This window comes from Gasterosteus aculeatus, chromosome 21, assembly GCF_964276395.1.
Source record: "Gasterosteus aculeatus chromosome 21, fGasAcu3.hap1.1, whole genome shotgun sequence".
In the NCBI taxonomy this organism is placed as follows: Eukaryota; Metazoa; Chordata; class Actinopteri; order Perciformes; family Gasterosteidae; genus Gasterosteus; species Gasterosteus aculeatus.
In genome coordinates this window covers 2525237-2553120 of record NC_135708.1, presented here as the reverse complement: position 1 = coordinate 2553120, position 27884 = coordinate 2525237, and the positions used below count along the sequence as shown (strand labels likewise).

At 44.8% G+C, this 27884-nt stretch overlaps 3 protein-coding genes and 1 long non-coding RNA gene across 6 annotated transcripts in view; 1 reads left to right on the top strand and 3 right to left on the bottom strand.

Annotated features, from left to right (window-relative positions):
* LOC144390310 (dual specificity calcium/calmodulin-dependent 3',5'-cyclic nucleotide phosphodiesterase 1C-like) overlaps window positions 1-27884 on the top strand; it is a 442515-nt gene that overhangs the window by 77505 nt on the left and 337126 nt on the right. Inside the window, exons 3-5 of one of the 3 annotated variants that reach the window (XM_078096801.1) lie at window positions 477-626; window positions 1198-1306; window positions 2137-2319. In XM_078096801.1, coding sequence (XP_077952927.1) covers window positions 477-626; window positions 1198-1306; window positions 2137-2319 — 442 coding nt within the window. Of the gene's footprint in view, window positions 1-20; window positions 2876-27884 lie in introns of those variants that run through there. The other 2 variants (XR_013454341.1, XR_013454340.1) reach the window with 2 other exon arrangements.
* Window positions 1-27884, bottom strand: part of LOC120813551 (protein NLRC3-like) — a 238354-nt gene that overhangs the window by 33712 nt on the left and 176758 nt on the right. The gene's annotated exons all lie outside the window — the stretch shown is intronic.
* On the bottom strand, window positions 19171-21943 carry LOC144390458 (protein NLRC3-like). The gene is made up of 4 exons (XM_078096954.1): window positions 21776-21943; window positions 21412-21622; window positions 19451-21254; window positions 19171-19360 (listed from the first exon to the last, which is right to left on the bottom strand). The coding sequence occupies exons 1-4, from the start codon at window positions 21866-21868 to the stop codon at window positions 19171-19173; spliced, it is 2298 nt and encodes a 765-aa protein (XP_077953080.1). The 5' UTR covers window positions 21869-21943.
* LOC144390374 (uncharacterized) lies at window positions 23341-25354 on the bottom strand. Its single transcript, XR_013454408.1, has 3 exons — window positions 24972-25354; window positions 24770-24883; window positions 23341-24397 (listed from the first exon to the last, which is right to left on the bottom strand). It is a non-coding gene; the product is annotated as an uncharacterized LOC144390374 (long non-coding RNA).

Below are 27884 nucleotides of genomic sequence, written 5' to 3'. Positions count from 1 at the left end.
TCCAACTTGTGTTTCAAACAGCGACCTCTGTAATGCAGGTAAATACCGTGTGACGGGGTCTTCTGTCCACACGTGAGGGGCACATGCACATGTGACCCGCCATGAATACGTCCCCTGCAGAAGGGGACACTGAGCCGGCTGTCAGTCCAAACAGTCGCACAACTGGAGGCAACAACAACTCAGAAAACTCTACTGATTCTGTTCAGACTTCATTCTTTAACTATCCCCACTTTCTTTGTGCAGCATCAGGATTTGCTCCTCTGACGTGTGTGTTTTCCAGCAGTGGGTCTAAGCCTCCTTTGTAGTTGACACATCTTTTTCCTTCAACTGTGTTCACTCCTCCGTGTCCATTCAAACACGTCCTCGTCTCTCCGTCTTACGGCCGACTGCGTCAATGACTTTGGTCCCTGATGGATTAAAACATGGACGCTGCACACGTGGAAATGCTAGCAGGCGCTTTTGTGTCCATCGTTCAGGCTCACGGTCCCAGAATGCACTGCGCACTGCCGTCCCAGCGGCTGTTGGCATCACTGAATACAAAGGAGTTCAGAATGAAGAGATCCTGAAGGATGAGCTGCCGGTCCTTGGTGCCCCGGACACCATGGAGAAGACTGCCAGCAGGTCACACACACACACACACACACACACACACACACACACACACACACACACACACACACACACACACACACACACACACACAGCGGCCTGTGCTTCATGTAAATGTATCATTCACATGCCAAATGAAGCTGTGATGAAGGGAAACGTGGAAGAGGAGCTTTGCTTGCTGCCTTTGCTAAACAGATGGTGTCCTTTACTTTAAGTTTTACTCGCCACACATAGAACAGGCTTTACACTTCCTGTCATGGCGTTCTAGCCAATTGTTTAGAAGGTGCTTTGAGACGGGACTTCACCCCACAATCTACGTCCACTGAGTGAGACAGGACCCAGTTAGAAAAGAGCGCTGCAGCTTTCTTTGCAGTGACATTAACTGTGAAACTGCTGATTTGACTTTGACATTACCAACTGCACTGCCATGTAATATGGGCGCACGTATTATACAGCCCAGATTGTGCTAATCACTCCCAAACCATCTGTGGGAGATATATTCTATCTACAGATTGTACAGCTCCCCAATCCAGCGTTTGGGACGGTCTGAATGGAGGGCAGATGCTGCTGGGCCTCTATGTGTTGCAGGTTGTCTTGTGAAGCAGCTGGAAAGGGGGGAGGCATCTGTGGTGGAGCTGAAGAGAAACCTGGACTACGCCGCCTCAGTCCTAGAAGCTCTGTGCATTGAGGAAGCCAGGCGAGAGATTTCACTTCTGCTTTTCTCAAATAATCCATGAACATGAAGAAAAAGGGATTTTAAAATGATTTTCTTGAATTCTTTCACGATCGGCAGCTAAATAGACCTTTGAGCAGAGGTGGAGGAGCACGTAGAGAAATGGCCAAACGCAAACGTTTGTCTTAAAAAACCAACCTGTGGAGCAGAGGAGTCCACAAAAGGTACAACAATCCAAAGAATCCAAGGGGAAACATTGAAGTGTAAAAGGATAATTACAACATACATTATCATTTATTCATATTATTTTACTACTAATTAGTATTTAAATGATTCCATTAAGTCTATGTGTATGTTAGTAATATATTTAATTTAATGAGTAACTCGTGGCTCAATACGGTTTCCAAGTTTCTAACCCAGAATTGTTTAAATTCTTGCTGCACAATGTTGCGAGCCTTATTCCTTATAGGACAGTGGGACCCTGCACATGAATACAGGAGACCAGCAGGCAGTTACTAGTTAGTTACACAAAAGATGGTCGACCTGAAGGTAAACCAGTAGTCAACTCTCGTCTTGTGGAAGTTGTAACAAAATGACGGCAGGACGTTTCAGTTAAATGTGAATGTGTCTGAACGCTGGTAAATACGCGTCACATCAGCCACGTGGTCAACGTGTGACACAATCGGTTGGGAAAATCTGACAAGCCGCGTTCTACACAATAATTGAATTGTGTGCTCATCGAGTAGTGAATAAGACAATCCTTCAATTTGTTGATGAAGATCATCAATCAGCAGCTTTGGCGAGAAGGTGTGATCTTTTTTCTGGCTTTTAGTCTGATGCGTGTCTCCTTGCAGGCGGCTGGTGGATCCAGAGGACCAGCTGGGTGACATCCGGTCGGACTCGGTGCCGTCAGAGGTTCGGGACTGGCTGGCTTCCACTTTCACCCGGCAGACGGTTGTGATGCTGCGCCGTAACGAGGACAAGCCACGCTTCCGCAGCATCGTTCACGCAGTGCAGGCCGGCATCTTTGTGGAGAGGTTTGGCTTGTTTGGTGTATTTGATGCAACAGTCATGTGGAATATTTGGCCCTTCATAGTGGTTTAGTCATGATGTGTGATGTTTGTTTCAAGGTTTTCCCATTTAACATGAATGATATAACACAGATAACATAAAGGGTTCATTGGTAATAATAATAAAACTCTGCATTATCCTCGTAGCTGAATAGGGTACAAACATGGTGGACTCCACTGGGTGATTGTTTGCTGTTGATGGTCAAAGCCAGCAGGGATACGCGTTACTTGTACGTGGTGCAACTAAGCCAATCAAATGTCCTCTTAGCTCAAACTAACCCGCTGACTGAAACCATGCTAGCTGATCCAGCTTAATGTCATTAACTGGAACCAGACATCAGTCATCAGGATAATTGTGTGTCCGCGTCCTACTTCAAAAGGGGGAAGAGTCGATCAAATCAACTCAAAGGAAGAGGCTCTTTTTTCTCCGCTGACGAGCAGGAGGGGATCATGAACGCACCATATAGAACCAGGAGTTTGAATATGTGTGTGTGAATCAGCATGTATGTGTGTATTCCCTCTATTCTTATCTTTGCCATCATTTTTGCAGCTGCCATTCATGACTACGAGCACACAGGGACCACCAATAACTTCCATATTCAGACAAGGTAATTCCCACGTAGCATCGTTTGTAGCATTTCAATCCCTGCAGTCTCTGAGGACAGTGGACAACACTGGAGCATGAAGAGATATCTAACAGGTGACCTAATAAAAAGCCTACTATGAATGATAGCAGCTTTACCTCATACATTGTTGGCATTATCACGATGACGGAGAGGGAGATCATTCCTGAAGTAGCCGTGTCGCATTTGCAGGTCAGACACCGCCATGTTGTACAATGACCGAGCTGTTCTGGAGAACTACCACGTCAGTTCTACAGCACAGTGATGACATGAACATTCTGTCTAATCTCTCCAAAGACGAGTGGAGGTAAGAGAAGAGCGCTGCAGCTGAAGGGACGTCCTTTTTTACCGCTGTTTCCATTCAATGACTTCAAATAATAATTCACTGTACAATACAACCCCCAGATTACAGTGCAAGTCATTGCTTCTAAAATACTGCCTCCTACTGGTGCTTAGAGGGAGCTACAGCTGATGATACCAGGGAGTAACACATCACCTTATTTTACAGTCAAGCAGAATCAAATGACTCATTTTAGGGACAAGTTGAGTAGTTTGGGGCAGAGTTGCATCGATCTGGCACTGCATTGCTGCAGAAATATAGAAGTGACAGCAACAGGATGAAAGCATCTCAGTCTCCTCTGATTAAACTTTCCCCAAGCTTCATCTAAGATTCATTCTGCAGGGAGCATGAATGTTTTACTGCCTGCCCTCTTTCAGAGAGCTTCGGGCTCTGGTGGTGGAGATGGTGTTGGCCACAGACATGTCCTGCCACTTCCAGCAGATCAACGGGATGAAAAGCCACCTGCAGCAACATGAGGCGTGAGTGTTTCACGTCTGGGTCCGTCCCGCCTCATGCTGCCAGTCACTCCAGTCCTTCACAATGCTGAAACTATCAAACCATGATTGTTTCTGCTCTACAACCCTTCATGCGCCGCGTCCACTAACTGGACTGGACTTGCAGGCCCGACAAAGCAAAGGCCTCGTCCCTGCTACTGCACACTGCTGATATCAGCCACCCTGCCAAACGCTGGGACCTCCATCATCACTGGACCACATCCCTTCTGGAGGAGTTCTTTAGACAGGTGACCACTTTGAATCAATGAGCGGCCTTTTCATTTACGCAGTACTCCACATGGCTCTGCACTAGTGACGAATAAGAAGAAGACAAAGTTTGGACCTAGTTTGTTTTCAGAGGTAAAATAAGCAGATGAGTACTCTGGGTGTAACATCAGATAAACCAGCGCTGCCGCTCGCAGCTCACCGCCTGCTAACAATAGTTGATTGTATACATTCATTAGAATAAGGTTTAGTCTTTGTACATGTGAATTAGTAATGAGGTAGTAGAAGACGCTCAGCACCTTCTGGTGGACTTGTCCTCCAGTAGCAGGCAGTCAGTGGTTGTTCATGTGAGACAATGACTTAGGAGGAAGGCGTGTAGGGAGGGGAGGAGATGAACTGTGGCTGAAAACATGTCGACAGTCCGAATACACTCAGCGAGGAAACATTACAACAACAGGATGATTGTACATGTAGTCTGAAGTGCTGAAGCAGCCATGTGATTGTCTGATTGTTTCCACCTGTGTCCAATGACCTGCACCTCCCGAGTGTATTTAAGCCATGTGTGTCACTTGTCGCGTCATTGTTGAATGTCCGGAAGTCCATGTCTGAGTTTCCCTGGTTCCTGTCGCCGGTCTTGCCATTTTTTGCTTTTGGAATTTTTGACCATTAATGTCTCTTTGTTTTTTGAAACTCTGCGTTTGAGTCCTGCCTTTCCCGCCATCCTGACAGAATGACGTGACCTTTCAAGGACTCAGCAGAGTTTGTTCCCCAGAACCAGTTGTGGGGAACTCGTGGGAGAACGCCAGCTGGCTTCCTGGCAGACGCAGTCGGCTCTCCTAGCGTCCCGGGAAGGTGTTCGGGTCGCCATTCTCGCCGCCCGTCACGACAAGCTTAGCCTAACCAGAAATGACTTTGACATTAATGGCCAACAGTACCTACAGATTAGTGGAGCAGCCATGGCAAGACATTTGCCCCAGCCTATGCAGATATTTACATGGCCACTTGGGAAGAATCCATTCTCCCTTTGCCAAACGTCCCAGTCCTTACTACAGCTATTTGGATGAAGTCTGGGTCTGGCCTCACTCAGGAAAGGAGTTTGACTTCTTCCTCCAGACCTTCAATTCACACCACCCGGTCCTTAAACTTACAGCCGTCACCAACTAATTGGAGCTTTTTGGACTTTTTCACTTCAAGGGCCCCAACTTCTCATTGTCTCCCTTTAAATGAAAGTGTTTTTGTTTTTTAAACCAACAGATTCACACATATTGCTATATCGCACCGGTAACCATCACCCTCACAACTTCATTCTGAAGTCCCAATTATTGAGGTTTGAACGGATCTGCTCACGGGCGCAGGACTGAGGCTCGGCCACACAGATCTTATTCAAGGCCTGAGGAGAGAGGGGCTACTCCCGATCCCTTCTTAGAAAAGTTAGAAAGGAGGTTTGTGCAATATCTCCGCCGTTGAACCCCCGCTCTCCCAGGGGGGCAGGACAACACTTTGATCCGCTTCATTAAAACTTACAGCCGCTTTTCAGCATGAACGACCAGGAACACCAGAAGGAGCTTTGACCGGCTCTTGGGTCCCACATCACTGTTTCCGTTGTTGGACATTGTCTCGGCCCACGTGAGAAACACAAACTGGATGCAGGATGCATTGGTACACCTCTACCAGAACCGCAAGTCACCACCAGGAACCCATTGATCAAAATCCCAAAGGACATCATGTTGCGACACAAAAACTGGTTTTAACAGATCGGTTGTACCGGTGTGGTGACAGATGGCTGTCACCACACCGGTACAAGTCCTCAACTCCTGGTGTCACACTTCACAAGGCATGGGGTGCACAAACTATTCCTCCAGGACCCGGCAAACCGACCCAACTAGTCCACATCTGAAAGAAGGATGGAACGTCAGCGGATAGCTTACCTGCTTTCGGTCCACCCACATGGCCTTAATCTGGGGGTCTTCTAAAGACGCTCGGGAACACGTTAAACCTCTGGGGGCGCGAATTATCCCCCAAAACATAATTACCATGGGAATTGTTAAATTACTATTGATTAGATTGAACAGGATTTGTTCAGTAGCGGCGGATGTCGAGTTGGCCACAAGGATCCTCTTCCGGGTAAATGTCGTGTCCTCAATGAGTCTACAGCATTAAGTATGCAGAACTGGATCGAAAGAGACAAAATGTACAGAATAGAAAAATGAAACGTAGTGACAAACAAGAATACAAACAAAAATGCATCAAAATTTGGAGAGCTACCAGAATGCATGTGCCCTGCCTCTGCAGTAGAATATAACTTCCATTTCTCCGTCCCAGCAGGGCCTCAGCCTGACCGCCCTCTGATGCATTACACCAAGAGACCCAGCTACTCCCGGATGGTCAGGTCAAAGGTCAATGAGATGCGGCCCATTGATGCCAGGGGGAAAGCTAGGAGACTGCAGCGCATCTCTCTGCGTCGCCGGAAATGAGCCCACGGTATAAAGTCCTCAATCCAACGGGTCTCCTTCATTTCAAACACGTATCCTTAACTGTTTCTGCATCACCCACTTTGTTCTGCTGACGTCCCTCTCCTTTTTTCCCTTTTGGGGACCTGCTGCTCTTAAATGACTTCTCACATCATTTCCTTATGTATTTTTGGTTTTATTATTTAAATGTACGTTGATGAAATTAACGTATAATACTGTACATATTATTCTGTATATAGTAGGCTTTCCTATTGTTTTTCCTGTTCAGTAATATTCTCATTTTGTGTCACTGCTGAATCTTCTCTCCTGATATTGTCTGAAATCATCTTGTCTAAATAACTCATTACAATGTTAACAGAGTATATTGTGGTTATATGATAATCAAATGTTTACATCTGATCTCCATCAGTTTACTGTAAAGATCCTGTAGTTGTACACAATGTGTCAGTAAACAGCTGGCTCTGCTAATTGTATTTAAAAACTTTGATGTGATTTATGATGTAGAGAGAGAATGTAGAATAGGAGATGATAACAAGAACTGTGCCAGTGGGCCTCCAGCAAAGTGCCTGTGACAGAGCCAGTGATGAGGTGGCGTGACAGGAAATCAGCTACGCTCATCAACGGCCTCACATGTGGATATCAGGACAGCATGAAGCCTGTAGAGCTAAACACACATATCTACCCACTACAGCTGTGGTCAAACGTTTACATACACTTGTAAAGAACATGATGTCATGGCTCTCCTTGAGTTTCCCCTTATTCCTACAAGTCTGATTTTCCTCTGAAAGAAGAATCTGTTCCAATCACTCGGTCACAAAAACATTCATGAGGTTTGGTTCTTTTAGAACTTAATTATGGGTTAACAGAGAACATGACAGAATCAGCTGGGTCATAAATATACATACAGCAGTGATAATATTTGGTCACATGTCCTTTGGCCATTATCACTTCTATTAGGCGCTTTTGGTGGCCGTCCACAAGCTTCTCGTTGAATCTTTGACCGCTCCTCTGGACAACAGAATTGGTGCTGTTCAGTTAGATGTGATGGCTCTCTGACATGGACTTGTTTCTTCAGCATTGTTCACATCCACCAGCACCAGATCCACTGGCAGCATAATACTACCACCACCGTGCTTGGCGGTAGACATGGGGGGTATTCCAGAAAGGAGGTTCAACAAACTCTGAGTCTATCCCTGAACTCCGAGTTGACTTACTCTGAGTATCCGCTTCCAGAACAGCTGATCTGCGTTAGTTCATTCATTTTTTGGTTTCGTCTGACCACAGAACTTTCCTCCAGAAGGTCTCATCTTGGTCCACGTGATCAGCAGCAAACTTCAGTCGAGCCTTAAGGTGGCGCTTTTGGAGCAAGAGCTTCCTTCCTGCACGGCAGCCTCTCCGTCCATGGAGATGCCAAACACGACTGTGGACATGGACACTGTGTTCCAGCAGCTTCTACTTCTTGGCAGATCTGCATTTTGGTGGTTCTCTGTTAACTCTTCCCCCTCCTGACCAATGTTCTCTCAGCAGCAGGTGATAGCTTGTGTTTTCTTCCTGATGGTGACAAAACAGCGTCTTGCACTTTATACTTACAAACTACTGTTTGCACTGTTGCTCTTGGGACCTGCAGCTGCTTTGAAATGGCTCCAAGTCACTTTCCAGACTTGTTCAAGTCAATGATTTGCTTTGTCAGATCCATGCTGAGCTCCTTTGACTTTCCCATTGTAGCGTTTGTGGGCGTTTGTATCCAATGAGCTCTATTTAAATGGCCTCAGAGTCACCAGCTGTAGTCACTCATAAGCACTCACAAGAGGTTAAGAGGCCATGAAGCTCATTGCATTGACACAACGTTCTAAGTCACCAAAATTGCTAATTCATGTTGCTGTATGTATATTTTACACCCAGCAGATTTGATCACTTTTATTTATATATATATATTTCTGTCCAACACACACTTTCAATACTCCACATTTGATGGCCTGTTTAAACATGTACAGTTGTTTCCAATAAAAGTCATTTATTAACATTAGAGCCAAACAATTCTATTTCTGTTAAAGTAACACATGGAGTAAATGTTGTAAATGACATTATAGGGAATAAAAACACAAGTAACGCATATTCAATATTTCCTTGAGAGGTTTGCTGAACCATTAAAAAGCTTCTTGTTCAAAACAAACCTGATTATGTGAAATTAGATTTGATTTCACTCAAGAGATTTAGAAAGATTTGAAGTTAAAATGGGCTCAAAAAGAATTACACATTCATATTTTCCTTCTTCACCTTGTTTTTATTATTGCTGATGAAGCGCACACACACGTAAGGACACATTTGTCTCATATGGGGGGACAGATGAAAGAGCGTCTTATAAAATGTCTTCTTGAACACATAAAGATGAAGATTAAAGCCTAATTAGGAGCCAATATCTAAATGATCATCTATTGATTGAAGGAGCACAGCAGCATTAAGCTGAGCTCTTTCACACTTCCATCTGAGTCCCAGAGAGCTGTGGACCCCCCAGAGTCCAGACCAGCTCAGGTACCCCTCACCTGCTCCACCTGCATCTACACCCACATGAACCACCATCAGCTGTACAGACTGAACTATGTGGTGAGCAGAGAGGAAGGTTCTCCACCAGGAGGAGACTCTCCCTCCTGAAGAGGACACAGAGACACTGAGGAACCAGGACTGAACCTGAACCAGAACCCAGGATAAAGAGGTTCAGTGAATGTGGTGCTGAAGGTGTGGAGGTGGATCAGTGTGTCAGAGGAGACTCTGTAGAAGGACAGAGAGCCAGCAGGACAGTCCACATACACTGCTACTCTACCAGAGGAGGAGGAGGAGGAGGAGGAGGAGGAGGAGGTGCGTGTTACTGTCTTATTGTGACGGACATAGTAACCTCCATCAGAGCAGATCAGACTCCAGGACTGATCATTGTATCCAAACCAACAGTCTCCACTGTATCCTTTCCTCCCGATTCCTCTGTAACTCACTGATACATAAACGTCTCCTCTCCACTCGACCTCCCAGTAACAGCGACCAGTCAGACCAGTTCTACACAGCAGCTGAGGTTCGGAGTCAAATCTGTCTGGATGATCAGGATATGACTGATCCTCCTCCACACGTGTCACCTTCCTGTTGTTGTCAGACAGTTTGAGTTGTTTGTTTACTGTGTTTGTGTCGATTGTGAGTTCACAGGAATCTGATGAGAGAACAAGACACAATACAGCTGCAGTTATTAATCATGTGTTCATCTACTGACACGTTGATGATGACATCACAGAGGTGAATGAGTGATGTCACAGTGTGAAGATGGTCGAATCTTCATGAATCAAAGCACACTTACACTTCCTCACAGCTGGTCTGAACCATCGGACTCCATCAGGCTCCACCCTGAAAGGAGGAGGGGGGTCAGAGCAGCATGGAGACATGGACATTACATCACTCTCACACACAGCTTTGTCCTTCATGTCCACATGGAGCACCTCTTCTTCTTCTACCACTACTTACAGACGACCACAGACTGTCAGTCAGGCGTCACACAGCGACGAGGTGCTGGAATATATTCATGAAGAAGATGAATGGATAACAAATAAGAAATGGACCTGTCACTGTACTTTCACCAGATGTGAATTCAAACGGGAGAAATGACGTCATGCTACAGATCAAGCTTCATGGGACGTGTGCAAAGGAACATTCACATTAAACTGTTTCATAAAGATAAAGCAGATACAGACCATTCAGTATTCACACAATGTGCATGTTTCCATGTTTCAAAATGAACAATGAACCAACAACACATGTACTATGAACACAAACAAACAGAAGAAACGCACTAGTTTATTTCGTTCCCTGTTTGGTTTTTCACACCACAGAGGCACCGACTGCTGACGTCACGTTCTGCATTATTACTGTGATATTACAGAACATCCTTATGTAAATGCATTCAACCATCTTCAAATGGATCCCTGTTGTTTTCATCATGAGACTCGAATCCATGAAGCTCTGTGATCCTCATCGCTGCTGTGAGATGCATGTACTGGTAAAATATGTTATAACATTGTTTTGTGCTAAAGCCGTGTCTCAAGTGTCCTGTATTTGACCCTGATGTGCAAAGAGCAGCATGATACAAAATGTTGCTTTGCAGCTGTGTCCTGAGAAGGGAGGACGGTCAACTCGATCTCATAGACGCTTCAAAACAAAGGACTTCTGTTCATGGCCTTGGTTCATATCTTATTCGGAGCTTTCGTTCCGGATCCACGTTTTTACTTTATGTCAATTAATAATGATTTGCAGCGGCCACTGAGGAGGATCTTGTGTGTGTGTGTGTGCTACCCTCAGCTTCACCTAGGTTCTTATCTCAACCTGCTTTGTAGCTTCTCGTAACTGGCACGGAGAATGTTCTTCACATGTGTATAAAAACTCAGCGTTTTCACTCAAAGAAACATGATGATGTGGAGCACACGGGACACGCGGTGAGAAAGGCGCTGGTTTGGCGGATAGAGCGTCACTGAGACTAGAGATTATAGACTGCTGAGAGTGTCAGCTGAAATTAGACTTAAAATCGTAGGAGAGATTGATTTACTAAAAAGAGGGGAAACGGGCATTGAAAATTAAGAGATGAGAAATAAGGAGAATTGTTGTATATAGGGTCCGATTTCTGTATTAATGTTTGTAGTTTTTTGAGTCTTCTAAACTCAGATGGGCTGTAAATTGTTGAGTGCTGCTATTGAGTGTAAAGTGCACGATACACTTGATACAGTATCTTGATGATGGGAGCAAACGTCTGATCAAAGGAACATTGATAGCAAAATGTGAGAAGGTGAATGTTTGGGGAAAAAGGAAACTTCACAAAGAAATTGACAAAATAGAGGACTTGAGGTCCGTATGGTTTTCGTGTTGGATAAAAAGTAAAGCGTAGACAAAAACTGTGATGTCACAAGAGGCTCGGTCTTGGGAGGGAGATGCGTTCACCGGCGATGGCTGTAACCACTATGGCTCCATCTGCTGGTGGAGTTAGAAACTCCACCCCAAAACCCCGAAAGAGCATTCCCCTCATGCCTGAAACCCACCAGGGTGTGACGACCTGGAGGCCTCCATGAGGGCGGAAGACACACCGCTGAGGGAGGAGAGACGAGCTGCAGAAGAGCAGACCAAGACAGAAGGATTCCCGGAGGCAGGAGAGACCGAGAGGTTTTCCGTTTCCCCTCCAAAGACAAGACATTAGTTAAGTTTTACCGGCACAGATCGACCGAAGCCTGAGTTACTCCCTGTTTTGACTGTTTTCTGTTGAATCTGAAGGACGTAAATTAAAACCTTTGTTTACATTTTGAACCCGGTGTCGTCGCACTATTTGAACTACCCCGGAGAGAGCGGCGGCGCCTCTCGTGAGATCACACAACCAAGAACGGTGTAATTTGGAAAAACCGCCTCCATACGAGGGTAGAAAAAAAAAAAAAGGAGAGACTGATTCTCAAACAACAAGCCTGCTGCTGCAGAGGCTTTTTTTTAAGCTCTCCAAGCTATTACTAAGCTTTTGATTTAAAAATAGTAGAATTGTAGACATGCATTGAAGAAAGAAAAAGAAGATTTAAAGTCTTTAAAGCAACAACGGCTAGAATAAGCGTAATTTATCTCTGTTGAAGCAGCGGGGGTTTTATGGGAGTAAAAAGGTCACAGCAGTGAGAAGATGTGTGGAAGCAACGGTGGAGGCCAATAAGGTTTTATACCTCCTCACTTTAAGAAGCTCACACACATACTGTTGAATAAAGTCAATCCTGAGTGCCATCATTTAGTGATATAATTAGGTTTATGAATCTTTCTTGAATACCATGATATATAAAGAATAAAGAATAGATAAATGGTCCGTTTGCTTTTCAGTTTAGAAGAATAAGCTCATCATTACTGGGCTGTCAAAGGTCGGCCAAAAACCTTTACATGAACAAGCGGGTTGTAGGGGGGATTTTATGAAATCAACTAACAGGTTGATGAGACATTGCAACTTTTAGTTTCGCTGAACTACTTTCTTTTTAAGTGTAACACTTGAATCAAGGATTTAAAATATGATGAAAAATTATTAGAACAAATAGAAATAAACATGAAAACAAATTCAGCGCAGCAGGAAAGAAAGTTGTTTTGGGGAAAAACACAGCGCGCTTATTTGGACGAATGTAAGGAAACATGGGTGAAACACACAGGTCGTCACCCAGGCACTGCGGGAGTGCACAGGGAATGGTTTAGACAGGCGGTACTGGAGGGCGTACCAGAGAGTGTGAAAGCTAAAATGATGACTAACACAGACCTGCCAGGTAGTGACTCTGCTGTGTGGGAGAGACATTTGCTACACCATTTACAAGACGCGACAGAAGAAGCGACAGGAGAAGATAAACAGTTAAAGGAGCTGCAGGCTCGACTGCTGAAGCTCCAGCTCGCCAAAGTAAGACAGGAAGTGAGCGACAAGGAGCAGAAAGGGAAAGACGAGCGATAGATGGTTGCACAGGCTGCCCCAGCTGGAGGTAACGCCCCTGATTTGTATCCACTCCCACCATGGGAGGAGACGTCGTATGGGACAGCCCAAGGGGGTGGTTACAGGGGAGGCTATGGAGGTAACTGCTGGGGAGGAGAGTGTTGAGGAGGTCCATATGCAGGGGGAGGAGGAAGAGGCAGACGCAGATGGGGAAGAGGTAGTTTCCACTGTGGTATGGAGGGGCACCAGGTTAAGGAGTGTCCTGGTAAAAGAAGACAGGGGAGGGGTAGAGGTGTCCCACCCCAGGAAGCATGGGCTCCCAACGCACATGCTGCACCGCCCCCTGGAGGACAGTACCCCACACTGGAGGACTGGGGCTATGAGGCAGATGCCTCTCAGTGACACACCCCCGAGAGAGACCTGGACAGCAGGGGCAGGGCAGACCCCATGCTGTCACTCACGGTACTACAACAACAACTGCAAAAAAAACAAAATGGATGGAACGGTTCTGCATTGCAATGACAATGGACAAACGAATGGTCAGTGGGTGGTGCAGCCACGAGACTTGAGAACTCCAACAGTATGGTGGCCAAGGGAAACCAGGCAGCGGACCAAGCTGCAAAACAGGCTGCAGGTTACCAAATTGGGCTCCAAACGGTAAGTGCAGAAGATGAGGGACAGTTGGGGCCACAACTTAACGAGGAACAAATTAAGGAAGCCCAAAAGGGGGCGTGTCCTCAGGAGAAAACGGTGTGGAAGCAAAGAGGGGCTACAGAGGTTGGAGGCCTCTGGAGGTCCCCTGATGGTCGCCCAGTAATGCCGCCGGGCATCAGAAACAAGTGTTCACAGGAGGCACATGGGATGGCTCATGTGGGGTACAAACAAAAATTGGCTAAAATCTGTGCACAGACAAATTTAACCTGGGTTCAAGCGCTCCCACTCGAGTTAATGGCCATTAGAAGATCAGTAAATCAGGGTACGAACTGACCACCGGGAGACAGTTCCCTGGACCCAGTGCTGGCCTGAAGATTAGGCCCAACCCGGAAGCTCCACCAGGTGAGTATGCATGTCGTATAACGATCTACGAGCTCCTGTTTCAGATTTTGCGGACCAGGTGTGAGACAAAACGGGATCAGAACGCCCACAACCCCCAGACGGAAGCCTGGGTCCTCCTGAGGGTGATAAAGAGGAAGTGGTCAGAGCCGCGGTGGACAGGACCATACCAGGTGGAGGAGAGATCCTCACATGCAGTGAAGCTGAGAGGGAAAGGTGATACCTGGTACCACTGGAGCCAGTGCGCCACCGCAGAGGAACCTGCTCGCACTCTCCAGGACGTCCTGAAGGATCAGGAGAAAGAGGCGGCAACGGTCCCCAAACGCACTCTCAACGGGCAGTTGACTGACAGACACCCAGAGCATGGTGATCTGTGTCGACTGTCTACAACCAAGAAGACCAAGAATAAGTGTATAACTATCCTCTCCTCTGTTCTATCTTTCTCAATTCTCCGCTTTAGTTTAGCAAAAAAAAAAACCCAAGAACAAGACACGATCCCATTATTGGCCTGGAAAGGAGGCAAGATGAGGTGGCTGATCCGGCAGACGTTCTCCAGTAGCTGGGGTGATCTCTGAAGAGATCAAAAGGGGGAATTGTGAGATGCATGTACTGATAAAATATATTATAACACTGTTTTGTGCTAAGGCCTTGTCTCACGTGTCCTGTATTTGACCCTGATGTGCAAAGAGCAGCATGATACAAAATGTTAGTTTGTTTAGTTAGCTGTGTCCTGAGAAGGGAGGACGGTTAACTCGATCTCATAGACTCTTCAAAACAAAGGACTTCTGTTCATGGCCTTAGTTCATATCTTATTCGGTACGAAAGTTCTGGATCCACGTTTTTACTTTATGTCAATTAATTATGATTTGCACCGGCCACTGAGGAGGATCTTGTGTGTGTGTGTGTGTGTGTAATGTAATGCTACCCTCAGCTTCACCTAGGTTCTTATCTCAACCTGCTTTGCAGCTTCTCGTAACTGGCACGGAGAATGTTCTTCACATGTGTATAAAAACTCAGCGTTTTTACTGCTCGGAGACGTCATTACGCCGAGCGCTGAGATACGTGCTGGTGTGTTGAACCTCCTGCTTGCAAGCAAGCAGGATAAATAAATGTTAACTTTTTGACTTTAATTGATCAACGTGTTGCGATCCTTCTCATCAGCCAACTCGGGGGGATCGAAGATCCTGACACTGCTCTAACAGCTCGCTCAAACTGCGTCGCAGAATGTCAACTTTCTCTCTGCTGTTTTCTCTCTCTGAGCTGCTGTGACGCCAACTGGCACCCAGCTGTCACTAAGGTGCCACCAAGGTGCCACTAAGGTGCCAAAGACCAACCGTTATGTGCCAGTGAGCGCGAGCCAGCAGCACGGCACCAAGACGTGAATCCTCTAAAGTGGAAGTGAAGCTCAGGCAGAATGGTGGTGTGATGGAAGTTGTGCCGTTTACTCGGCCGATGTTAGCTTGCTCTTCACAGATGAGGTAACGTTCCCTACGAGCTAGCCGAGCTAACGTTAGCTAGCTAAATGTCCAACATTGAGACCGTAGTGATCCGGTCAAATATCGTCGTCATGGAGATGATGTAATTCAACATGTCAGCCGCAGTGACTTGGTGACAATCGATGAGCACGCTATCCATGGTGGAAGCTGTAAAGAGGGAAATCTAACATGCAGGCAAAGCTTTATGAAATATAAATATCAGAATCAGGCTCAGGAGATCACTCTCTCAGCAGCACCTTCTCCTGCTGATACTCAGACAGATGTTCTGCAGATGCTGCACAGTGAGACCATCATAGACGCTGTTCTGCTCTCCTTGTGTGTATTTAGCTCGCTACACAATTCAGCAGAAAGACAAACTCCTTTTAAATGAATACAGGAGTCAGGACGTAGCGTCCAAGCTCCAGATGCACTGAACTTTGACAGAATATACTAATGGAGAAAATAGGACTAAAATAGGACTTCTATGCTAAACAAATACTTGCAGACTTTTGAAGGATTTAACACATGAAGGACGGCAGCAGATAAATTGACTGAGAACTTTCTCTTTAGAGCCAATGTCGGGTCAACATTCATTTTGAAAGGGACAGTGTGGAGTCCACAGTGTTGAGATGCTACAGTAAATGGACACCCACCTATATTCCATTATTTATGTATTTGATTTTCTAATTATTTGTTCATTAAACTAGCATGTGTTCTTTTGCGAAGAGATACTCTGTAAATCTGTTGGTAAGTGAGAATGAGTTATGCTCAAACAAGCACTGAGGTCACCTAAGGGGTCATTGTTTTAGGAGTCAAGCGGGAGATGATTTCGCGCGCTTGGGAGAAGTAAGGAAAGAAGGAAAATAGTGAGCTAAAGTGTACCTGTGTATCTGATCTGATTCTTACCTGTTCTTACGGAGAAATAAAGCACTTCTTAAAAACTAACGCACGCATCACGTCTGTCCACGTGTGCTACATTCCTACTGTGATGATCCTTCAAGACGCTTTGAACTGATTGTTTCTTTTTGTTGTTTATTAACCAACATGCTGTCTGTTTGATTGTTGTTACTGTTAATTAATAGGACAACACACACTGGTGGCAGATGACGAGCAACTAACCGTCCAATAGCCTTTCATCAAGATGTTTCTTATTGTCCACCATATGCTCATGTTATAATCATGTCTAGGGAATTTTGCAAGTAGGGATATAGCTATATTTATATATCCAGGTAGTAACAATTTGTGTTCTATGGGTGTGTGTTACTAAATGTCCCTGGTCTGTGAGGATGTGATGTGAATGGTTAAAAACTACGAATAAATGAATCAACATCATTGATTAGGCTCATTAAGGCTAATGTTCCCTATCTACTTCTGTCTGTATTTAAGGTCTGATGTGGGACACAAACAGTTTGATGAGTCTCTGGTAGTTTAAGGTCAGCTTGGTGTGTCAGGGTCACATTAACCAGGCTGAGAGTTTGACAGAGGAAAGGTTTCCAGCTCTACCTCCTTTAACACACTCATGGTATGTGACTGCAGCAGGCCTCTTCATACCTGAGAGTCTCCAGTGTGCAGTGTGGACTCTCCAGTCCAGCAGACAGCAGCTTCACTCCTGAATCCTGCAGGTGGTTGTTACTCAGATCCAGCTCTCTCAGACTAGAGGACTGGGAGCTGAGAACTGAGGACAGAGCGTCACAGCTTCTCTCTGAGAGGTTACAGCCATCCAGTCTGAAGAGAGAACAATCAACAAGAAGAAAGATAACATTATTGTTATGAAATGAAATCTTCTTTGATGTATTTGAACTAAAATAAAATCAGTAGGACGAAAGAAAATGTAATTAGCTTCATATTAAACAAGAGGAACAATTTACAGTAAGTACTGTAGTATCAATATCAGGATGAGGCAGGGATAGTTAATGTTGTTGTTAATGTTTATTAGACCTAAATACAGAATTAGGCTTCTCTATCCTCTATTTGACTTCTTTTAAAGAAAGATGAAGAGAGAGAACAAAGTGAGTGTTAATGAGAAATTAATCTTTTTGTGTGATCTTGTGTTTTTTACATCCTGAATTGCAAATAAACAACCATCAGACAAAAAAGTATTGAGTCCTACTCTACTATTATCCTTTTCATCCATTAAATACATCAAAACAAAACATAACAAAGCTTGAGAGGAACAACAGGATGTACCTGTGATGTTTTTTTGTGAAAGAACATTGTCTTTCAGACTCTCTATTTTTTAAGCTACTGAATTTGTTTTGTCTAAAAGGTTCTTGTAATGTCAGGGAAACAAACATACATTCACAAAAAGGGCCAACGTTTTGTCCCTGAGATTACTTCCTCTGTTTACAAAGTTCTGGTTTATTTCCTGGTGAAAAAGATTTTTATGAAACCTGAAATCCTAAACAAACAATTTTAAGAAGGGAGCTGATAGTTTACACACATTTAAATCATTGAAGACAAACCCATTTTCCTCAATTAGTGATATTATCACGTAGCATAAATAAGAAGATTAATAGGATGACCCTGTTATGTTTTATTGTGAATGAACATTGTGTTTCAATTCCATGTAGCATGGATGTAAATAAAGACACCAAGTGGACATTAATTGGATCCTGACCTGAGAGTCTCCAGTTCACAGTGTGGACTCTTCAATCCAGCAGACAGCAGCTTCACTCCTGAATCCTGCAGGTGGTTGTTACTCAGATCCAGCTCTCTCAGACTAGAGGACTGGGAGCTGAGAACTGAGGACAGAGCGTCACAGCTTCTCTCTGAGAGGTTACAGCCATCCAGTCTGAAGATAGAACAATCAACAAGAAGAAAGATAACATTATTGTTATGAAATGAAATCTTCTTTGATGTATTTGAACTAAAATAAAATCAGTAGGACCAAAGAAAATGTAATTAGCTTCATATTAAACAAGAGGAACAATTTACAGTAAGTACTGTAGTATCAATATCAGGATGAGGCAGGGATAGTTAATGTTGTTGTTAATGTTTATTAGACCTAAATACAGAATTAGGCTTCTCTATCCTCTATTTGACTTCTTTTAAAGAAAGATGAAGAGAGAGAACAAAGTGAGTGTTAATGAGAAATTAATCTTTTTTGTGTAATCTTGTGTTTTTTACATCCTGAATTACAAATAAACAACCATCAGACAAAAAAGTATTGAGTCTCTTTTCCTACTCTACTATTATCCTTTTCATCCATTAAATACATCAAAACAAAACATAACAAAGCTTGAGAGGAACAACAGGATGTACCTGTGATGTTTTTTTGTGAAGGAACATTGTGTTTCAGACGGTCTATTTTTTAAGCTACTGAATTTGTTTTGTCTAAAACGTTCTTGTAATGTCAGGGAAACAAACATACATTCACAAAAAGGGCCAAAGTTTTGTCCCTGAGATTACTTCCTCTGTTTACAAAGTTCTGGTTTATTTCCTGGTGAAAAAGATTTTTATGAAACCTGAAATCTTAAACAAACAATTTTAAGAAGGGAGTTGATAGTTTAGACACACATTTAAATCATTGAAGACAAACCCATTTTTCTCAATTAGTGATATTATCACGTAGCATAAATAAGAAGATTAAAAGGATGACCCTGTTACGTTTTATTGTGAATGAACATTGTGTTTCAATTCCATGTAGCATGGATGTAAATAAAGACACCAAGTGGACATTAATTGGATCCTGACCTGAGAGTCTCCAGTTCACAGTGTGGACTCTTCAATCCAGCAGACAGCAGCTTCACTCCTGAATCCTGCAGGTGGTTGTTACTCAGATCCAGCTCTCTCAGACTAGAGGACTGGGAGCTGAGAACTGAGGACAGAGCGTCACAGCTTCTCTCTGAGAGGTTACAACCACTCAGTCTGAATAGAGGGATGAAGAAGAAGCAGTAAGTATAAAAGATGGCAGCATATTTAAGTTCTGATGTATGAATTAACTCTCTCTGTACTTACAGAACTTTGTTGGAGGCTTTGACCATGGGCAGCAGCCTCAGAAGAGCCTCCTCTGAAGCAGAGTATTTCTTCAGGTCAAACACCTCCAGATCTTCTTCTGATGACAGTAAGATGAAGACCAGAGCTGACCACTGAGCAGGAGACAGTTTCTTTTTGGAGAGACGTCCTGATCTAAGGGACTGTTGGATCTCCTCCACTAGAGAACCATCATTCAGTTCATTCAGACAGTGGAACAGATTGATGCTTTTTTCTGGAGACACATTCTTACTGATCTTCTTCTTGATGTACTGGACTGTTCTCTGATTGGTCTGTGAGCAACTTCCTGTCTGTGTCAGCAGACCTCGTAGGAGAGTCTGATTGGTCTCCAGAGAAAGACCCAGGAGGAAGCGGAGGAACAAGTCCAGGTGTCCATTAGGACTCTGTAAGGCCTCGTCCACAGCACTCTGGTAGAGAGGCTTTGGTTCAGGTTTGACTCTAAAGACTTTAGACACCAGGGAGGTTGTTTGTTCTTCTGACAGCAGATTGACACCAGAGCTGAAGTAGGTCAGATGGACATGAAGAGCAGCCAGAAACTCCTGAACACTCAGATGGACGAAGCAGAAGACCTTGTCCTGGTACAGTCCTCTCTCCTCTCTGAAGATCTGAGTGAACACTCCTGAGTACACTGAGGCTGCTCTGATATCGATGCCACACTCTGTCAGGTCGGATTCATAGAAGATCAGGTTGCCTTTCTGCAGCTGATCAAAGGCCAGTTTTCCCAGAGACTCGATCATCTTCCTGCTCTCTGGACTCCAGTGTGGATCCGTCTCAGCTCCTCCATCGTACTTGACCTTCTTCACTTTGGACTGAACCACCAGGAAGTGGATGTACATCTCAGTCAGGGACTTGGGCAGCTCTCCTCGCTCTCTGGTCTTCAACACCTCCTCCAGAACTGTAGCAGTGATCCAGCAGAAGACTGGGATGTGGCACATGATGTTTAGGCTTCGTGAGGTCTTGATGTGAGAGATGATCCTGCTGGCCTGCTCCTCATCTGTGAACCTCTTCCTGAAGTACTCCTCCTTCTGGGGGTCAGTGAACCCTCTGACCTCTGTCACCATGCCAACACACTCAGGAGGGATCTGATTGGCTGCTGCAGGTCGTGTGGTTATCCAGAGACGAGCAGAGGGAAGCAGCTTCCCCCTGATGAGGTTTGTGAGGAGCACATCCACTGAGGAGGTCTTTGTGACATCAGTCAGGATCTCATTGTTGTGGAAGTCCAGAGGAAGTCGACACTCATCCAGACCGTCAAAGATGAACGCAACCTGGAACTCTTCAAACCTGCAGATTCCTGCTGCTCTGGTTTCACTGAAGAAGTGATGAACAAGTTCCACCAAGCTGAACTTCTTCTCTCTCAGCACATTCAGCTCTCTGAAGGTGAATGGAAATGTGAACTGTATGTCCTGGTGGTCTTTGTCTTCAGCCCAGTCCAGAGTGAACTTCTGTGTTAAGACTGTTTTCCCTATGCCAGCCACTCCCTTAGTCATCACTGTTCTGATTAGTTCGTCTCCTCCAGCTGAGGCTTTGAGGAGGTCTTCTTGCCTGATGGTTGTTTCTGGTCTGGCTGGTCTCCTGGATGCTGTTTCAATCTGTCTGACCTCATGTTCTTCATTGACCTCTGCAGTCCCTCCCTCTGTGATGTAGAGCTCTGTGTAGATCTCATTCAGAAGGGTTGGGTTTCCTGCTTTAGCGATCCCCTCAAACACACACTGGAACTTCTTCTTCAGGTTGGATTTGAGTTCACGCTGACAAACTGCAGCAAGAAGTCCTGAATGAAGACAACAAAGAAGATCAATGAGTCAAAGAATAGATTTCAACATGTCCTTTCCTCAGAGAATGACTATGAATATATTTTGTCCATCTCTTGAGACATCAGTGAAGGTCTCATGTATCAGCATGGTGAGTCTGTAGAGAAATCCTCTTACTGCTCTGCAGACGCTCAGCCAGCTCTTCCTGCTTCATTCTCCTCAGGAAGTGCACTGAGATCTTCACAAAGGCCTCTCTGCTCCTCCTCTGCTCTTCATCCAGCTCCTCCTCATCCTCCTTCTCTAAGCATTCTGGGTCATCTGAACTCACAACCTTCTGGATCTTCTTCAGCTCGTTCTTCACAAAAGTGAGGATGTTCTCCTCCAGCAGCTGGAACAGAACATTCTATGAATGACACCAACTAGAACATGGAAGCCACCATCAGGTCCATGTTGGACAGACGGACAATCCACTGGTCTACAAAGTGCAGCATGGAGATGATGGTGAACTGAGAGATGTTAAAGTAGTTGTTCATGTACACACCATGAAGATGGAGTCCAGGTGTGTTTGATGCTGCTGGGCAGACGGACCTGTGGGAACCTCTGAGCTCTCCTGGTCCTCTCTGTGGAGGAACATGAACCATCAGCTCACATGGTGTTTGGACCATCAACACCAATACAACATTAGTTAAAGATATTGGCTTCTGTCATGATTGATCATGATTGAAACCAGATGCTGAAGATTGTTGATGATGACGGACAGTTTATTGGTTCAGTGACAGTTAGTCATCAGTTTCATCTGGTTTTAGTTCTTACCAGTGCTGTAGTGGTAAAATTAGAGGTGGGTAAACTCTGAATTTTGTGATCATACAGACCTCGACGCGCTGCGAAGCAACGCAACACAAAGCGTCGCGACTCTGTAAGGCTGTCCTGGCTATATTGCATTATGTTATCAGTAAAAGTCATATACAATTACATTACAGGTCATTTAGCAGACGCTTTTATCCAAAGCGACTTACATTAGTCGCACACTGTAAACCCATGGCTTTTTCACATTTTTGCCTGGGGAGCAATTAGGGGTTAGGTGTCTTGCTCAGGGACACTTCGACATGGAACATGGGGCAGCCTGGAATCAAACCACCAACCTTGTGCTTCCCAGCACACCTTCTCTAACCCTTGCGCCACGACGACCCAATATATTGCATTACAAATTCTTTTATTTTTATTACAGGTCATTTAGCAGACGCTTTTATCCAAAGCGACTTACATTACACTTTAAACCCATGGCTTTTTCCCAGCACACCTTCTCTAACCACGACGCCCCCCAAGAACAACGATTGTGTGAACGCACATAGAGAATGGATGTTGATGTTTTCCTTCAGCAGTCCAACGTCCCATTCGTCCTTTCCAAATAGAGTGATGACGCCCAACCTGGGGCTCGAACCTAAGAGTCTCATGCTCTACCGACTGAGCTAGCCAGGCACTGTACAATCAATGCGATATACAATCAATGACAATGAATACATGTGTTAGTAGTTTGTAGTTTATTAAATTTAAGAAAACAGTAAAGAAAAGTATGTCAACACAACACAACAACACAATTGCAGATTAAGAACTATCTGCATACGGAGTCTCATTTTTACAGTAGTGCCCAGAGGGCCTCCCTGTCCTCCACGTCAGGTCCTGCCTTGCACAGAAGAGCCATGAACCATGAGCCATGGCTCCTCTGTGCTTCTCTCTCTATTGGACTTGGTGTTTCTCCTCTCCCTGTGCTCTCTGCATCATTGCCTGTCCTCTCACTGCCTGAAAAAATATGTTGAATTTAAGAGTTAACCAGTTAAGCAGCCTGTCAATTACACTGACAGCATAAGCTAAAGGAACACTCATGTACTACCTATGTCATCATAAATAGCCTATACAGCATGTTTTTTTCACATTGAGAACTGACTTGTTTTCTACTCTACGCGTCACCAGGCGTTTTTCTTGTCCTTTTACCGTGCACGACCAGCGAACACAGAGCGCGCGACTACTACCCCCCCCCCGTCGGTCGTTCCGCCCGCAACGACGACTACCCCCCCCCGTCAGTCGTTCCGCCCGCAACGACTACTACACCCCCCCCCCGTCGGACCTTCTCGACCGGTCCGCGAAATATTGTCTGACATGAAACCGGTCCGTGAGGTAAAAAAGGTTGGGGACCTCTGGGCTGATCCACAACGTGGATCCTGAGTGGTCGCTGCTGCAGCCGCAAGGCGCTGATTGGATGCTCACAGACCGTAATACAGCGCAGATGAAAATTATTCAGACTATGGCGTTTATATGTTCAACAATAGGAAACGTAGTCTTAGCTGTTTTAAAATTACACCAAGTTTATTTGGGATTATTCCAACGGAAGAATACAAGGCGCAGGGAACTTTGAGGTGCGTAAACGCCACTTAGAGGTGCGTAAACGCTATTTATAGGTGCGTAAACGCTATTTCCAAATTCTAGAGGTGCGTAAACGGCGTTTACGTGCGTTTACCCTCCACTACAGCCCTGGTTCTTACTGTGGGTCATAAAAACAACGTCTGCAGACCTCTGCATCTGGTACAAAGTCCTATGGAACTACTCCAAACCTCTTTAGTCCGTCCCCTGACCTCTAGAAGTCTCCTTAGATCTTCTGAAACTAGTCTTTGGACCTTTTCACAGAGTCTACTGACGATACTTGGTCCAAACCTCTGCATGGAGTCCAGAGACCACGTCAGCTGGTCCACAGAGCACTGAGTTTATTCTAATCACATGTTCAGTCCCAGTCATCTGTCTCCAGAAACCTGCAGCTGTCTCCAGATGTGACCTCTGCTGATCCTGATGTGGAGGAACTAGCTCACATTGTGTTTACATCTGAGGATGTTTACAGTTAATGATTCACACTAAAACACACACAGACCAGTTAGATGAAGATAATGAGTTCTGTCATGATGGATCGTCATGGAAACAACACTTTAAACAATGAACAAACATTTCTGTGATTCATGACTGAGAATCAGAACAGTTCTTCATCTGTTTAAGAACTTACTCTGTGTCATAAGAACGGCGTCCATCTTTGAAGTCAATATATCGATCAATAGACTGATCACTCTTCATGGACAAACATCTGGGTTCAGGAGACTTTCCTCTCTGCTGATGTGAACTGAAAGAAACACTGAGATTACATCATCACATCATCATCTAATCATGAAGCATCAGCTCACATGGTGTCCGTCCTCACAGAGACCAAAACAAGGTAAAGGTCCATGACGTGAGGTCTGGATGTGGACCACATGACTCCCTGTAGTGGTTCAGGTCTACTGGTCCTGCTGGTCCCACTGAGAATCAACAGCTCAGTCTTTCAGCTCACTGTTTTCTTCACCAGTCCAATTGGTTTAGTCCCAACAGGTCTTACCAAGTCCTCCATGGAGCTCTCCCTCCCTCACTGGACACTGCTGAAGGGCCCTGGAGCAAGAAACCCAGAACCTCCACCAGAGAGTCTGGTAGAAACACCTCATCAGCCTGAGACCCTCACCTTGCATAAACAGGGGGACCAACATCTTTGAAGACGAGAGGAGGCTCCATGGACCAGTTACTCTTCATGGACACACAGCTGGGTCCAGGTCCTGGTCCTGGTCTCTGATGGATCCTGGTCACACACATAGAAGCAGAGTCAGTGAGTCAGAGACGTTGGGACATGGAGACGAGTGGAGGACAGTTGGAGATGGTCCTCTCACCTCTGAGCTTTGGTCTGGCTGTCATGTTCCCCACACAGAGGGGCTTCAGAGGGAGGGACTCCGTCCTCTGGGTCCTCAGCCTGATTCATAGCAGAGTCCACACCTACACACCTTCACACCAACCTGCTGGCAGAGCTCACACATTATTATCTTCATCAGGACAAACACACAGAGCTCATTCACCTCAACACTGAAACTCTCATGGGACACTTTGTGTTGTTGTCTTGAGACAACGTGTCAAGAGACGTCATTTTAAATTCTCATCCTATAAATGTCGTGTTTCTTTTAAGCGCTTTCCTTTGGCAGGAGGCAGCGGTCCATCAGGACGTTATTTATGTTAAATCACTATATAGGCTACTAAAACTCAGCATGCAGAATGACAACACGAGATATGTATAGTTTTATAATATCAATATTATAAGTAAGTATAGGTGGAAGGGAACCAAAAGTGTGGTGCAAAGATCAGTCCTGTAAAACCAAACAAAAGGTTGTTTATACTCAAACATATTTTATATTAGTAATATTTCTATCATAGACCTTATATATATATATATGTATGTATATGTATCCATGCGTCCTGAATGCATGAAAAATGAAAATAGGATAGTGAAATGATGACTTAAGAAAGTGGAAATTATGAGATAAAAAGTGATAAGAAATGATGACTTGGTTGGTGACTACGTGTATGGTATATATATATATATATATATATATATATATATATATATATATATATATATATACGGTCACACAGAGTTGAACAACGTCTCACTGAGCAGCTATTAAACCAGGAAGTGTGAATGTGTGAATATATTTCCAACTTTAGCGAAGTGTAACCGTCGTACGTTCGATACCCGCTCACTCCTCTCTCATAACAAACAGGGACATCCGACTTTTAGCGGAGTCTAAATTATCTTCCGTATTTCCGAGTCCGAAATAAATCGAACTTCTAGGGAGATAAAATACGTTCCGGGTGGTATTTATTACGTAGTTATCGTGATAAGTAGCGATTGAAAAGTTCTTCTCTCTTTATTGAACCAGTATTGGCAATTTCTCAACGAGGAGAGACGCTGCAGAATCGGCGGCGGCTTTGCGCATGCGCGCGTTGATTTCAGCCTGCACGTGACGTGTGTCTCCTCTAACTGCAGCTGGACTGCTGCGAGCCGCCAGGTTCCTGCTTCAGTGACGTCACGCCACGTCAGACACCACAGAAGTCTCCAATAAAACCAGATAAGGTCGCTGGTCGCTTTTGACCAGAAGTCGCCAAGAGGGTTTATAAAGTCAATGTACCAAACAACGAAGGAGCCTGCGCATGCGCATATCTCAAGTCATAATGTCGACTTTCTAACTCTTTTTTTTGTGGCGGAAATGGACTTCCATAAAAATCACCGTAACTAGCAGAAAGAAACCTGTCAGCGGACCTGACAAGCGCCGCTTCAAGCCTTTGCGCATTAACTCTGCGCAGACATGATCCCCTTGAGTATCGCGACGTGCTAGTTTAGCCGCTACAACAACAACTAGCCAGTAACCGCAGATTCCATTTCAACAATAAAGATACAAACTCAGTAGTAAATGAATTCACGTTTCAACTGCTCTATGCTGTGTTTACTCAGGTCGGTGATGTTTTAACGTGTGTGGTGGAATAAATAAAACATATTCCGGTGGTGGCTGTGTGGCAACGAACAACACTCTGAACGGCGGCCGCCATTTTGTTATGCGCACACGCCGTCTGCGCATACATGCCGCTTCCCACGTGATCCCGTTTTTCCTTCAGCAGGAAAAGTAGAAGGCAAAAATGCCACCTAAGAAAAAGATGAAACCTCTCGCTGACCAGAAGACTATTGCATCTGTATGTTCTGCTCCATGTGCCTCTGCACCCTCCCTGACTTTGATCCGCCTCCCGACGGTTCTGCTTAGTATTAAAATATAAACACGCACACTTAAGCCTAGTTTATGCTTCTGCGTTTTCAGTTTGTTGTCTGTTCAAGTTTAGACTTCTGGAGAAAGTCAAACTTCCTTTTACCTTTTTAAACTCTGTTAAAATGCTCATCCTATAAATGTAGTGTTTTACAAGATGAATGTTATCACTCTTCTTCCAGCAGGTGGAGCTGTGCTGTTTCTCCTCTTCAGGGTCCAGAAGTCAGTAAAACACAGACCAGTAAGGTGACCTGTAGCTGTCCTGATGGAAACACTGTGGTTACCATGGTAACATGGGGAAGCTTTCTCCTGATGGGACGCTTCACTTCACCATGTGATCAGTTAGTAAAAGGTCGACTACAACCTGCTGATCAATGAGAGAAAAACTGAAGACTAAAGAAAACAAACACAGTCAAACACTAAAAAGTGACTAAATGTGTTTAAAGCAGATGAAGAAATGAACATGAAGCTTTGTGGACTTAAATGACTGAAGCAGCAGGTGAGACAAACAGAGCGTCTCTCAGGTGTGTTTCAGGAACAAAGGCCCAGGTGAGCTCTGTGGTCCCTGCTGGGTCCTAGTGCCCTTCTGTCTGCTACCTTCCCCTCCTCATCAGTAACAGTCCTCACAGACCCCAGATCAGACTGAGCTCCTCTTCTTCATCACAGCGTCATCATTCAGACTAACAGCAGCTTCTCTCTGCCTGCTCACACAGGCGCCATCTTGTTTCCCAGCTTTAAACAATCACACCTTCACGACCATCAATGATGTCATTCAACCAATCACAGCTGCACTTACTGAGCTCGTAGACATGAACTTCCTCAGTGAGCAGCTCTCTTCTGTCCTCAGCAGGTCCGTGTAGAAAAGGAGCTCCGTGCTTCACTTCAGCTTCCATCAGACGGAGTGAAGTGTTACAGCTTGTTAGAGCTTGTTGTCCTTCATCAGAGAGGGTGTGTCCTCACGTCACCATCAAAGTATGCAGTCTGACTGGTTGACTG

Bases quoted from the DNA above. Each gene is read 5' to 3' on its own strand.
- LOC144390458 (XM_078096954.1), bottom strand. From the start codon at position 21,868: ATGTTCCTCCACAGAGAGGACCAGGAGAGCTCAGAGGTTCCCACAGGT. The intron at 21,623-21,775 runs GTGTGTACATGA...GTTCTGTTCCAG, and splicing joins ACCTGGACTCCATCTTCATG to CTGCTGGAGGAGAACATCCT. The intron at 21,255-21,411 runs GTAAGAGGATTT...GTCTTCATTCAG, and splicing joins GGCTGAGCGTCTGCAGAGCA to GACTTCTTGCTGCAGTTTGT.